Source organism: Schistocerca gregaria, chromosome 1 (assembly GCF_023897955.1).
Source record: "Schistocerca gregaria isolate iqSchGreg1 chromosome 1, iqSchGreg1.2, whole genome shotgun sequence".
NCBI lineage: Eukaryota > Metazoa > Arthropoda > Insecta > Orthoptera > Acrididae > Schistocerca > Schistocerca gregaria.
Genome location: NC_064920.1, coordinates 867,957,092 through 867,972,232, shown reverse-complemented (window position 1 = coordinate 867,972,232; position 15,141 = coordinate 867,957,092). Strand labels below are relative to the sequence as shown.

Here is a 15,141-nt window from a genome sequence, read left to right as displayed (position 1 = left end):
ACTTTGTAGGAGGTAACTGTGTTCTAAAAGATGTTACGTATGTTCCTGAACTGAGCAGAAATCTGACGTCTGTAAATGTAATCACTGTAAAAGATTGTACAGTTGTATTTACTAAACATTCTGTTCAAACCTATAAAGGTAAAATACCTGTTTTGAAAGGACAAAAAACAAGACGTGGGTTGTATGAAGTGAACATTGACTCAGGAATGCAATCACTACTGATACAAGAAGAAAAACAAGAATGGCATAAGAAACTAGGTCATCCAGGCATAAACTGTACTTCAAAGATCAAGAGAATGTGTGAAGGAGTTCCTAATAGTTCATGCTCAGCAGAACAATTGTGCGAAGCTTGTGTGAGAACTAAATTAACAAGAAAACCATTTTCTACTGTGAGAGAAAGAGCAACAAGACCTCCTGAAATCGTACATACTGATATCTGTGGAGAGATAGAACCCCCAACATTTAATGGATATAGGTACTACATGACAGTGTCAGATGATTTCACTCATTTCTGTGTAACCTACTTGTTAAGATACAAGCCAGAGGCTGAAAGATTCATAAGAAAATATGTGTTAGAAAGTGAAAATAAGTTCAATACAAAAGTGTTAAAAATAAGATATGATAAAGGTGGTGAATACACCAGCCATGAGTTTAAGGATTGGTGTGAAGGAAAAGGAATTGTGCTAGACTATAGTATTCCTTATAGCCCTCAGCTCAATGGGAAAGCAGAGAGACTAAATCTAACAATAATGAACAAGGCAAGAGCTATGATATTTGATAGCAAACTAAAGGAATAGCTATGGGGAGAGGCAGTGCTCACAGCTACATATCTAATCAATAGAAGCCCAACTATCCATCGAAGTGCCACACCTGCAGAGATGTGGTTTGGGAAAAGACCAGATCTGTCAAGACTTCAAATTTTTGGATCAAGAGTTTTTGCCAAAAATTTAGGCTATTTGAAGAAACTAGATGTAAGAACTAATGCATACATTTTTTGCTGGTTATGCACCAAATTCCTACAGACTGTTTGATGCAGAAAGAAGAAATATTGTTGTGTCAAGAGATGTTGAATTTGAGCAGAAAGTGACAAAAGAAACTCTATAGAAAAATCATGTTATTAGTGAACTATCAAATGATACTAGCAGTCAAGAAAATGAAATAGAACACCATAAAAATCAAGGAGAAACTATATCATTAGGGAAAGAACTAGTTAGAAAAAACCAGTAAAATATAATGATTATGAAACAGCTTTCCTTAACTATGAAGAATGTATGAGTGGTCCAGACAAAAAAAAAAAAAAAATTGGTTAAAAGCAATTTAAGACGAAAAGAGATCTCTTCAACAGAATGAAACATGAAAGTTGGTTAGTCCAGAGGAAGCAAAAGGGAAAGAAATCTTAACAAGCAAATAGATCTTTAAAGTCAAAGATGATGGACGGTATAAGGCCAAACTATTATCAGAGGCTGTCAACAAGAAAGGCATATAGATTTCAAGGAATTATTCAGCCCAGTAGTAGACATGTGTTCATTGAGATTGTTGTTTGTGCTGGCAACAGAGAAAAGTTTCCATATGAGAGTGTTTGATGTCAGAACAGCAATTCTCTATGGGAAACTGGATGAAGAAATTTTTATGAAGGTACCTGAAGGATACAAAGAAGCTGGAAAAATCTGTGTTCGAAGAAGCTCTGTATGGACTTAAACAAGCCCCATCCAGATGGAATAAAACTTTGACAGATTTCCTAAAATCGGAAGGACTAATTCAATTGAAATCAGATAAGTGCATATTTAAAGATGCAGCTGAAGAAATGTACATGGCTATACATGTTGCTGATGGAATCATAATAGGAAAAGACTTGGAGAAAATTGAAAATATACTAAATGAACTTAAGAAGAAATTTGAAATGGTAGTGGTAGAAAATCCAGATATGTACTTAGGGATACAAATAATGGAGACAGAAGACGGAATATTTTTACACCAAGAACAGTATGCAAAAAAAGTACTAGAAAATTCAATATGACTGACTGTAAGGCCATGAAGACTCCATTAGTTCCAGAGAGAAAGACAAATGAAGAAAATAAAGATAATGAACACATTGAATTTGCATATCGTGAAGCCATAAGAAGCCTTCTTTATTTGTCATGTAAAACCAGACCAGATCTTGTATTTACAGTAAATTATGAAAGCCGCTTCACAGAAGACCCCAAGAAAAGGGATTACAAAAATGTAAAAAGATCTCTTAGATATCTACAAGGTTCCATGAATTATGGTCTCTCCTATAAGAAAAAAGAAAGTGAAAAATATGACAGTATTCATTTAAATGTTTATTGTGATGCCGATTATGCACAAGATTTAAGAGACACAAAAAGTACAAGTGCATACATAGTTCTTTATAATGGTGCTCCCAGTAGTTGGTGTTCCTAGAAGCAAAGTGTGACAGCTACTTCATCAACTGAAGCAGAATACATTTCAGCAGCAGAATGCACCAAAGAAATAAAACATATCAATACCCTAATACAAGAGTTAACCAGAAGAAAAGTGAAAATCATTCTTCATGTAGACAATCAAAGTTCTATCCAAATGATCAAATCAGCACAGTTGGTTAGACGAAGCAAACCTATAGATGTAAAATTTCACTATGTCAGCGAACAATACAGAGGAGGTTTTTAGAGATAAAATATTGTAATATGGAAGAACAATTAGCAGACATACCGACCAAAACTGAGAAATTTAGAAATGCTATTATGAAACAATTACCATTCACATAAAGTTACAATAAAATTAAGATAAAAATCACAGCAGGCACTCGGCGTGGTGGCTGATGAAAGCGACCATAAAGGTTTTTCCCATTTACAGTCATTCCCATCAGATACTGCACTGAGTGTCCACATTGTGCAAGTATTAGCTCAGCTTTCAGTAGTGCATCCCTGAGTTTTTGTCCGCTTTGAGGCAGTATCTCTGGCAATATTTTCTTGAAAGAAACAAAAGTAGGCCATCTTGTACAACTCTTGTTAAGTGAAATAATAATGATAATAATAATTCAGCAGTCCCGCTAATCCGAACATGGAAAAATGTTAGTTTAAGTATGGAAAACTGTGTGGTAAACTGCTGTACATACACACTATTTTAATTTACACAGTACAGTAAACATGTATTAGAAAAATTGGCAAGAAAACCTTAGGTTCAAACAATGCATAACAATGAAAGAAAAAATGTCAAACTTACAGCGGACATCCCTACTTTTTAGATGACTAAAACTCAGTCATTGTTTCTTGGTGTAATGAAGACAATCTGTTACATGAAATCTGCAGGTGTAGCAGTGGGCTGTTGCTCCAAATAAGGGCGATATCTAGGGCTTCTGCTGCATCACTGTGTGGCACCAGCTCTCCTTTGTCACTTTCAGGCTCATTGTCACTTCTGTCACAGCAGTCCACTTCTTCCTGGTTTTGAGTTTTAGCAGCAACTAAATCAGCATCAGTAAGGTTCTCCACACATGCCCCATCCGCTGCCATCCACTCGTCTACTTCTCCTTCACTAGATTCTTCGCATACAGGGTCTGTCTGTATCATTTGTAGTAGATTTTCCTCTTTTTTTTTTTTCAGCTAGGTTGTTCTGAAGTTCAAGAGATGTCCACAGTTTTCTCCACGACTTTTTCAGAGTATTTTCTGAAATATTCTGCCATACCTCAGTGGCAAGTACAATAAATACTGGAACAAAATAATGTGCCATCAGAAGAAGAAGAAAATACAGTAATGGATTCAAACATTCCAGAGAAAACAAACAAAGAACAACACGCATCAGTTACACAATCAGAGGAAAACGAAATCTTAAGACAGCCACCAGAACAAGCATAAATAGAACAGGAAGTGACACACGTGTTAGATATAAAAGAAAAATTTCAGTTGACATGTATAGAATACAAAGACACAAATACAGACATTAGACCATTCTTGCATAGACCACCAAATAACCCCCAAGTCGAAACAACTATCAACACAATCATACACAACAAAATAAATGAAAATACAATATACACACTAGGCAGAGATCAGAACAAACCAACACTCAGAAGAAACCCACAAAACCAGCATGGCAACACAGGCTATAGATCAGAATAGAAAAACTGAGAAAAGACATCGGACAGCTAACACAATCTATAAGAAATGAAATATCAGACAAAAAACAAAAAAGGTTAGGTCAAATCTCACAACAAGAAGCGATAGGTCAATTAGATGAAAAGAAGCAGAAATTACAAGCATTGGCCAAACGACTTAGAAGATTTTAAAAAAAAAAAAAAAAAAAAAAAAAAAAAAAAAAAAAAAAAAAAAAAAAAAAAAAAAGTGAAAATAGAAGGAAACAAAACCAAACGCTCAACACAAACCAAAAGAAATTTTAGCAGACAATAGATAACACACACATTAAAATAGACAACCCACCAAACATAACAGACATGGAACACTTCTGGAGCAACATATGGTCAAACCCAGTACAACATAACAGGCATGCACGGTGGATAGAAGCAGAAACAGACACACACAAGAAGATACCACAAATGCCTGAAGTGATAATTTTGCAACATGAAGTCACCCGAGCACTTAATTCTACGCGCAATTGGAAAGCCTCTGGAAAAGATAAAATAGCAAATTTCTGGCTAAAGAAGTTCACCTCAACACATTCACATCTAACTAAATTATTTAACAGTTACATTGCAGACCCGTACACATTCCCTGATACACTTACACATCGAGTAACTTATCTGAAACCTAAAGATCAAGCAGACACAGCAAACCCAGCAAAATATTGCCCCATAACATGCCTACCAAAAATATACAAAATATTAACTTCAACAAAATTATATATGAAGAACAAAAAGGCTGCTGCAAAGGAGTACGAAGATGTAAAGAGCAACTGATAATAGAACAACTGAACAAAGGTTGCTACACTATGCATACATTGTTTACCAAAAAGCTTTTGATAGTGTACCCTACTCATGGTTACTACAGATATTGGAAATATACAAAATAGATCCTAAATTGATACAGTTCCTAAACATACTAATGGAAAAATTGGAAAACCACACTTAATATCCAAACACATTCAAATAATATCACATCACAGCCAATACAGATTAAGCGTGGAATATACCAAAAGAGATGACTACACTAAGCAGATTCAGAAGGATGTAGGTTGCAGTAGGTACCGGGAGATGAAGAAGCTTGCACAGGATAGAGTAGCATGGAGAGCTGCATCAAACCAGTTTCAGGACTGAAGACCACAACAACAACAACATGAAAAGAAAAGGAAGTTGTGGCAACAATAGTAAGTTAACAGCTTAACAATTACTTTCTAGTTTATAATAAAATAGGAAGGAAGTAGCTGATCTATTGCCTGCATCTACATAATGTGACTTATCAGCTTGTAGCCATTAGAAATGGGCAACTCAACATGACAAAAAGAGTTCTCCAACTTTAATTTTCACCCTTTTGGCACTGATGATTCATAGTGGGCAAATAGTGGTGTCACACTTGATTACAACATGATTTTTGAACAGAGTTTCAAAAAAATCAGAATCAACTGGTGGTTTAATGTAGTGTTTAACCTCTCATTACTTTTCAAGGAGCAGCGAACTGTGGACGGACTAAGTTTCCTTTAGATTACTGTTTTATTTGATATTTTGATACTACGTGTCTTGAGGTGTACAATGCCTATTTAAAACATCAATAGTTAACAGTGCTGTGCAGAAAACAAAGGGTAAAGTGAAAGACAAAGAAATCAGTTGGTGGAACGATAGAGTAAAAGATGCAATTGAAAAACTTATTATGCCAAAGAAATACATGGAGTTTGAAAAAAGAAATCAGAACCAGAGGCTGGTACCAAAAGATGAACACTGGAGAAGGAATACTGACAAAAGAAACTCCAAGCAAAGAGAACTGTGAAAGAAGAAAAGAAGAGTTGGGAAACATTCACACAGAAATTAGAGCAGGATAGCAAAGGGAGCAAAAAACTGCTATACGAGTTATTGGAAAGTAAAAGATCTGATAGAGAAGACATAAAAGCGATTGAAACAGAGGATGGGGATATTATCAGGGACATGGAAGGTATCAGAGAAGAGATGAAGAATTATTTTGAAATCTTACTAAATGGGGAAGATGCACAAGAAAGTGACACTGAAGTTATTGAATTACACTAGGAGCAGGATCCAATCTCTTGGTCAGAAACTGAGCTGCAGGAATCCATGGAATACAGTGGTTACACCGGGTACTGGGGATGATATGGGAAGAAACAAAGTGCCAGATGAATGGAAAAAAGGAATTATAACACCATTGTTCAAGAAAGGTAGTAGAAAGAAATGCAGCAACTACCAAGGAATTGCACTGTTATCACAGTGCTTTATGATAATGGAAAAGGTCGTAGGAAAAAATATTGCGGAAAATTCTAGAACACCAATTCGAGGAACAACAGCATGGGTTCAGAAGTAATAGGGGAACAAAAGATCTCATTTTCTCCCTCCATCAGTTAATGGAGAAGTTTTGGGAAAAAGGAAAGGACTGGATAGTAGTATTAGTGGATTTGGAAAAAGCACATGACAGTGTACCAAGGTATAAAATATGGGAATGCTTGAGAAAACATAATGTTCCTGATTCAGTAATTAAAAAGGTCCAGATGCTGTACCATGGTTGTGAGAGCAGTGTACAAGTAGGAGGAGGAAGATCAAAATGGTTTGAGACAAAGAGAGGTGTTCAGTAAGGCAGTTCGCTCTCCCCTTTACTCTTCTTTGCACTTATGGACACAATCATGAAAGAAATCAAGGAAAAAGAAAATGAAGATCTCAGCACTTTTGTTTTTGCTGATGACATCACCATTTGGGGAGAGACGGAAATGGAGGTTCACAGGAGAATAGATTACTGGAACACAAAATTAAAAAAAAATCAACTTAACTGTGAGTAGGAACAAGAGAGTGGCAATGAAGATACCCACACCATCACATCATACTGGAGGGGGAGAAGGTTGAATGTGTGAAAAGCTTCAATTATGTGGGTAGCATCATATCACGTGGTGGAAGTTCCAAACTAGAAGTCTTAAACAGAATAACAAAAGGATCTAGCTTCTTCCACCAAGTACAAAATCTAATATGGGATAAGAAAGACCCTCAAACAGTCAAAACCTGTATAAAACTAATCTCCTGCCATTCATGATGTATAGTCTAGAGGCCTGTGTCATAAATAAGAAAGAAGGTAGTCAAATGAACGATGGACCTTGCCGTTGGTGTGGAGGCTTGCGAGCCTGCAATACAGATAGCTGTGCCGTAGGTGCAACCACAGCGGAGGAGAGGCCAGACAAACACGTGGTTCCTGAAGAGGGGTAGCAGCCTTTTCAGTAGTTGCAGGGGCAACAGCCTGAATGATTGACTGATCTGGCCTTGTAACAGTAACCGAAATGGCCTTGCTGTGCTGGTACTGCGAACGGCTGAAAGCAAGGGGAAACTACAGCTGTAATTTTTCCCCGAGAGCATGCAGCTTTACTGTATGTTGCACGGAGAGCTGCATCAAACCAATCTCTGGACTGAAGACCACAACAAATGACAGGTCAGCTCTACAAACAACTAGGAGAGACAGTCAGGAATGATTATGTAAGGAGAGACCTACAGGTGACATTGACTACAGAGGTGAGGATGACTGCTTTGAGATTGAAGCGCTTCAGTTATGTGAAGCGAATGCACATGACTCGAACTTCATGTCAGTATTTGGAGATGTAGATACCAGGAAGAACCAATTGGGTGGCCTAGAAAGAGATTGACAGACCAGGTTAAGGAAGATCTCAAGAGGAGAGAAGCAACGTGGGATGTAGTGGAGAAGGGAAAAGCTGTACCAGGACAGAAGCCAATGGAGGAATATCGTTCACAAAGTTCCTACACTGCTCGTTGGAAGTAAATCCTGACGATGATGATGACGATGATTGAGGCGTATAATGCAAATGTCTTTGGGTTATAATTTTTAAATCTTTGTTCAATATATGTGGTTACTACTGGAAATAACAGCAATAAAAAACCGAATATTGGTTATTTCAGAAACCTGTTATTTTGAGCTGCTTTAACAATGGTTAAATGAGAGGTAAAGGAAAAAAAAGGTATAACCAAAAACTGTTTGTTTCAGCAATAACCGAATCCTTAGTTTTCTGTGTTTGAGCAGCATGTTGCAGACTTTTTGTCACTCTGGGAATGTTTGGTAGAAAGGTCATACCTGAAATTTCTTCATTTGACATGCTACCTCGCCAGGTGTTTTCATGACACTTCTTATGTAACTAATGGAGTATCCATTGTTCCTCAGATTGGATACCAGGCATTGTGTGTTGAGTCTATGTGGACGATTAAAAGTTTATGCAGGTGTTGGTCCATGTGTGGTGGTTTTTGATACACACTGTGGTCCAGGTTTTCACCATTTCTTGGAATTGGCACATCTGGAAAGTGTAGCGGTTACTTCTCTCTCTCTATTTCTGTATTAAATTTTATGTTGGCATGGAGACTTTTCAGGTGTTGTATGAAATCGTCGACCTATTCCCCACCCAGCTCTGCACATTGTAGATGTCATCAGCACACCTGTACCACACCTTGGGTTTACATTGTGCTAAGTACAATTCTTGGCTTCCACAATGCTCCATGAAAATATTGACAACAATGGAACCCATGACAACGCCTTCCAGCTGTTCTTAAAAATTGCTCTTCCATACAAAGTAAGCTCATGGTAAGACAAGCATCATGCAGGGTGGTGATGTTCTGTGGGGAAATGATTGATTATTAGTAGCAGACAAGAAGCTTAGACTGATTAGGCTCAACATATGATAATGATGCACGCCCATCCAACCACAGAGATAGAAGAAGGAACTGGTATACTCCAGACCTAGAACAGGAAACTGCCCCATGACCCACAGTTGTTTGTTTAGGCTAAAGGCTCCGCGACTATGCAGTCTTGCAAGATAGCTGTGTCTCTATACTATATCTTGACCTAATATGTTGTATTTGCTAACAGTGGGACAGCTTTGGACTTCTGAAAATTGGCTATCACTTTTATCTGACAACAGCACAAATATTTGTAAAAGTTTTAAAATTGGACTTCCTTCCTAACTCATTAGATGTTGATTTTAATGTTAACAGTGATGGGTCAGTGAATTATCACGGGATGAGCAAGTCATGTTAATCTGCAATGTTGTTGTATCTTTCATGTATTTGGTCAAAGATGTAACAGTGAAATTTTAGATTATGGCAGTTAGCCTAATTTTGGGAACATCTCTCCCTCTCCCTCTCCCTCTCCCTCTCCGTCTCCGTCTCCGTCTCCGATTTCATCCATTTTAAATGTGGAATTTGTAGTTAAAAAATATGTAATGGTAAAGACTTGTTTTTTTTTTTGTGTTGCTCACAAACACACACAGTTTCAGACTCTGTTTGATTACGCTTCTTAATTCATAACACAGTTTTTTTCAGAAATTTTGTTTTGAAGTGATGTCAGCACTAGCATCGGAGTATTTGTTGTTGGTGGGGAGCCAGGAGGCTTTGCTCTCCCATTAGATCCGTTACAGAGAAAGTCTTTCTTGTCCTCATGGGAATTTGCATTGCCAATGTTCTCAAAAAAGCTGCTGCTTTGTTTCAGTGGAACATTGTCGTAACAAGGCGCTAGTTAAGAATGACGTGGTTCATTTTACTAAAAGAATTTCTTTTATATTCTGTTAGGTCACTGAAACTGTCCTTTTGCGTGGCCTGATATCATCACCACCATCATGATGTTTTTCTTAGTCAGTGTTTTCTTGAGCTGTCGCCAGTACTGCTGCCGCTTTTGGATATATTCTAGTTCTTAGATGTTATGAGTTAAATTGAGTGGTCAAGTAATATGAGGTCAAATAAATGATTATTTTCAGGCAGCTCCATCAATAAATGAATTTAAATTCAACAAGAAGCGAGTACAAATATTATCAAAAGCAAGTGAAGTGCCAGAATGGGCAGAGGGTGTTGTGTATTGGATGTCAAGAGACCAGAGAGTTCAAGGTATTTTCGTAGTATATTTACCGTAGAGATGAAATCTTTCTGTGTAGGTTAGTATTTGTACAAGTTTCTGCTCATCATACATGGAAGAAAATGAGATTGTAAGACCTAAGTAGTATTGAAACGTAGTATATTTTGCACATAGAAGTAAGCAGATTTCACTCTAGAAATTTGGGCAAGTGATATATGACTGACTGAGTGCTAAATTACATTGTTAGGTAAATTAAAAGAAAATTCATCCCATTTGACTGATTGATTTGAAATGCCACATATTTGTAAATTTGTAACTTCTGTAGTTCCACTAAATGTACTTAAAGCAGAGGTAATTACTTGTCTGTGCTATTGCTTATGTATGTGTTTCTTAATTTTACTTCTGGGATCAGAAACTACAGGAAGAACTGGTAAATATATGATGATATTGAAATACATGGTGTGAAGAGAGAATGACAAAGGAAGAAATGGGTACAGCTGCCTCAGAAACTTGTACTTAGAAATGAATACAAATGTGACATTGGTACTTTTATAATCAACACCTTTGCTTTCATACTTTGGTCAACGCTGTCTACAAATAGAAAACATTGTCGTTAACCACTGCCCCTCCTTTTACTGCATTAGTTGATTTAAATGCTCTTTATTTTTACTTTTTTCCCCTTTTATTCCCCCTAGTATTCTCTGTAGCTTTTTTTCCCCACAATCTCTCTCTCTCTCTCTCTCTCTCTCTCTCTCTCTCTCTCTCTCTCTCTCTCCATTACCTATATATATGATAGAACTCTTTTTTCTGGTCGCTGTAAATTTTTCAGGCAAAGTAAGCTCTTGGATAAATCTTAAGTATCTTCACACAATGTGTACATAATATTCTTCTTTTTCATTCTATAATTCACTTTGAATTTCTTCCATTTAATTTGCAAAAAGGTGGGAATTTAAGGAGATGGTACCTGGATAAACTGACTAAACCAGAGTTTGTACAGAGTTTCAGGGAGAGCACAGGGAAACAATTGACAGGAATGGGGGAAAGAAATACAGTAGAAGAAGAATGGGTAGCTCTGACGAATTAAGTAGTGAAGGCAGCAGAGGATCAAGTAGGTAAAAAGATGAGGGCTAGTAGAAATCCTTGGGTAACAGAAGAAATATTGAATTTAATTAATGAAAGGAGAAAATATAAAAACGCAGTAAAGGAAGCACTAGGAGTAAGATAGATACTGCCTTCAGGAAAATTAAAGAGACCTTAGGAGAAAAGAGAGCCACTTGTGTGAATATCAAGAGCTCCGATAGAAACCCTGTTCTAAGCAAAGAAGGGAAAGCAGAAAGGTGGAAGGAGTATATAGAGGGTCTGTACAAGGGTGATGTACTTGATGACAATATTATGGAAATGGAAGAGGATGTAGATGAAGATGAAATGGGAGATGTGATACTGTGTGAAGAGTTTGATAGAGCACTGAAAGATCTGGGTCGAAACAAGGCCCCGGGAGTAGACAACATTCCATTGGAACTACTGACAGCCTTGGGAGAACCAGTCCTGACAAAACTCTACCATCTGGTGTGAAAGATGTATGAGACAGGCGAAATACCCTCAGACTTCAAGAAGAACATAATAATTCCAATCCCAAAGAAAGCAGGTGAAAAGTACCGAACTATCAGTTTAATAAGTCACAGCTGCAAAATACTAACACGAATTCCTTACAGATGAATGGAAAAACTGGTAGAAGCCGACCTCGGGGAAGATCAGTTCGGATTCCGCAGAAATGTTGGAACACGTGAGGCAATACTGACCCTACGACTTATCATAGAAAATAGATTAAGAAAGGCAAACCTACAATTCTAGCGTTTGTAGACTTAGAGAAAGCTTTTGACAATGTTGACTGAAATACTCTCTTTCAAATTCTAAAGGTGGCAGGGGTAAAATACAAGGAGCAAAGGGCTAGTTAAAATTCCTACAGAAACCGGATGGCAGTTATTAGAGTCGAGGGGCATGAAAGGGAAGCAGTGGTTGGGAAGGGAGTGAGATAGGGTTATAGCCTCTCCCTGATGTTATTCATCTGTATATTGAGCAAGCAGTAAAGGAAACAAAAGAAAAATTCGGAGTAGGTATTAAAATCCATGGAGCAGAAATAAAAACTTTGAGGTTCGCCGATGACATTGTAATTCTGTCAGAGACAGCAAAGGACTTGTAAGAGCAGTTGAATGGAATGGACAGTGTCTTGAAAGGAAGGTATAAGATGAACATCAACAAAAGCAAAACAAGGATAATGGAATGTAGTCGAATCAAGTTGGGTGATGCTGAGGGAATTAGATTAGGAAATGAGACACTTAAAGTAGTAAAGGAGTTTTGCTATTTAGGAAGTAAAATAACTGATGATGGTCGAAGTAGAGAGGATATAAAATGTAGACTGGCAATGGCAAGGAAAACGTTTCTGAAGAAGAGAAATTTGTTAACATCGAATATAGATTTATGTATCAGGAAGTTGTTTCTGAAAGTATTTGTATGGAGTGTAGCCATTTATGGAAGTGAAACGTGGACGATAAATAGTTTGGACAAGAAGAGAATAGAAGCTTTCGAAATGTGGTGCTACAGAAGAATGCTGAAGATAAGATGGGTAGATCACATAACTAATGAAGTATTGAATAGGATTGGGGAGAAGAGAAGTTTGTGGCACAACTTGACGAGAAGAAGGGATCGGTTGGTAGGACATGTTCTGAGGCATCAAGGGATCACCAAATTAGTATTGGAGGGCAGCGTGGAGGGTAAAAATCATAAGAGGGAGACCAAGAGATGAATACACTAAGCATATTCAGGAGGATGTAGGTTGCAGTAGGTACTGGGAGATGAAGAAGCTTGCACAGGATAGATTAACATGGAGAGCTGCATCAAACCAGTCTGTGGACTGAAGACAACAACTTTAGCGCAGTCTGGCAACCAGAAGATGTCCTAATAATGGAACTGCGCGCAACACAATGGACGTCTAATACTACAGCTTAGGTAGTTTTCATTAGTCATTATAAATACTGAAATGGATGTTATGTAAATAATGTGGAGTATGAAAGGAAACAAATTAAATGATGGAAAAACAATTATTCAAAAGTAAATATTATGATGATGGCCATTACATTAACAATTGTTAGTTGAAAGTTAAATTAAATTATACTATTGTATTAATTATAAATGACTGTGTGATCAAGGCATCCATAGCTGTGGTAGTACATTTTATATTTGAAACTCCACGAACAGCTGTATTTGAACCAATTTTTCGCTATGCACTACAAGTTTCATGGTGTATAGTGACATCATCAGTTGCATTCACTTTGAATTTCTTTTGGTGAACTGACCTCTTGATTTGTGTGGCCACTAGATGCTGTAATTTACCTGGGTAACTGCATTATGCTACCTTAGTGGCTTGTCATTGTCACATAGCGTTGAACGTTTTCCATTGCCCAACCCTGTTGTTTATCCATCCTGCGGAGAGTATGGTTTAACTATGAAGGTTAGGTGTTGTGTTCTCAGCCGTATTGTATACTGTCTTTTAATGTTTACACAGATGCTCTCCCTCATCAAAAATTTGTGTTCATTGACTATCCATTCTTCAGAGATAATGGTTTTAATTATGTTTAGGCCTTCTATACATTGGAACCTCACTTAATGAGCACCTCCCATAATGTGCAATTCTCATACTGAGTAAAAAAAAAAAAAAAAAAAAAAAAAAAACCCTCACTTAATGAGTGATGACTATTTAGTGTGATGTCAGCACCCATTCACATGAGGTGCAGCAGGCTATGAACAATGTACTACAGTCTGGGAGTAGTGCTCTTTCTACTATCATTTTAGTGCAGCTTGAGATCACACATTTTTGTAAACTTGTGTTCACACAGTGTATTCTTGTGTGCAAATTTTAATAATCTTTGTAGAAATGTCCTTGAAGATAAAACCACAAGGAGTCAACCATAAGCGAAGGAAAATTATCTTAGAAATGAAAGGTAAAATCACTGAAAAATGTGAACATGGTGTGAGCGTTGCTGATTTGGGTGTACATGTAATCGGTTTACATCAGTTATTTGCACTGTCCTCAAGAACAAGATTAATGAGATAGATGCTTCAAATGCAATGACAAGAGTATTTTAACCATGGTTTCATATTCTGGACGATTTTGAAAGGTTTCTCCACATATGGATAAATGAAAAGCAATTGCAGGGTGACACTATGAACGAGAACATCATTTGTGAGAAGGCGAGAATGATTTCCGCTGACCTCCTTAAGAAGATGCCAAGGTCATTAGTGGCTGAAGAAGTGGTTAAGGGAAGCTGTGGGTGGTTTGAGAAGTTTAAGAGAACAGGCATACATTGTGCTGTGAGGCACAGTGAAGCAGTCAGCTCCGACACAAAGGCAGCTGATAACTTCATCAGCAACTTCAAGATGCTCTTAGATTCTGAGGATTATATACTGCAACAGGTTTTTAACTGTGAGGAGACGAGTTTATACTGGAAAAAGATGCTGAGGCATAACTTCATAACAGCGGAGGAGAATGCATTGCCCGATCACAAGCCAGTGAAAGGCCATCTCACACTGCTGTTCTGTGCCAATGCAAGTGGCAATTTTAAAACTAAACTGATGCTTGTATATCGTTCAGAAACTCCACGAGCCTTCCAGAAGTGTAAAGTCCAGAATAGCAGGTTTAATGTGATATGGAGGTCTAACAACAAGACTTGGGTGATGTGATCTGCTTTGTGATTGAATTAAAAAAAAAAAAAAAAGTAGTAAAATATTTGCTTGAGATGAATCTGCCACTCCATGTCTTGCTTGTTATGGACAGTGCTCTGCCTCCCAACACCACTCCTTACTCCAGCCTATGGACAGCAGGTTATTTCTAATTTTAAGAAGCTCTACATTTAGGCATCCTTTGAGCATTGCCTTGAGTTGACTGAAGCTACCAATCTCACTCATTGAGAGTTTTGGAAATATTACTTAAAGTCTCTCTCTGTCAACGTGATTGAAAAGATGTGGGAAGATGTTACCAAGAGAACTATTACTTCTACTTGGAAGAATCTGTGACCGAAGTGCGCTGTCGATTGTGATTCTGAGGCATATGAGTCAGTACCTGAGGAGCCTATAATCCAGGGGC

At 37.5% G+C, this 15,141-nt stretch overlaps 1 protein-coding gene across 7 annotated transcripts in view; it reads left to right on the top strand.

The window, feature by feature from the left end:
• LOC126273100 (deoxyribodipyrimidine photo-lyase) overlaps window positions 1-15,141 on the top strand; it is a 102,469-nt gene that overhangs the window by 18,649 nt on the left and 68,679 nt on the right. For all 7 annotated transcript variants that reach the window (XR_007549305.1, XM_049976563.1, XM_049976530.1 and 4 more), the window contains exon 3: window positions 9,907-10,033. Coding sequence is in view for 6 of the 7 variants with exons in the window: in XM_049976563.1 (XP_049832520.1) it covers window positions 9,907-10,033 (127 nt within the window). In the remaining variant the exon portion in view is untranslated. The remainder of the gene's footprint in view (window positions 1-9,906; window positions 10,034-15,141) is intronic.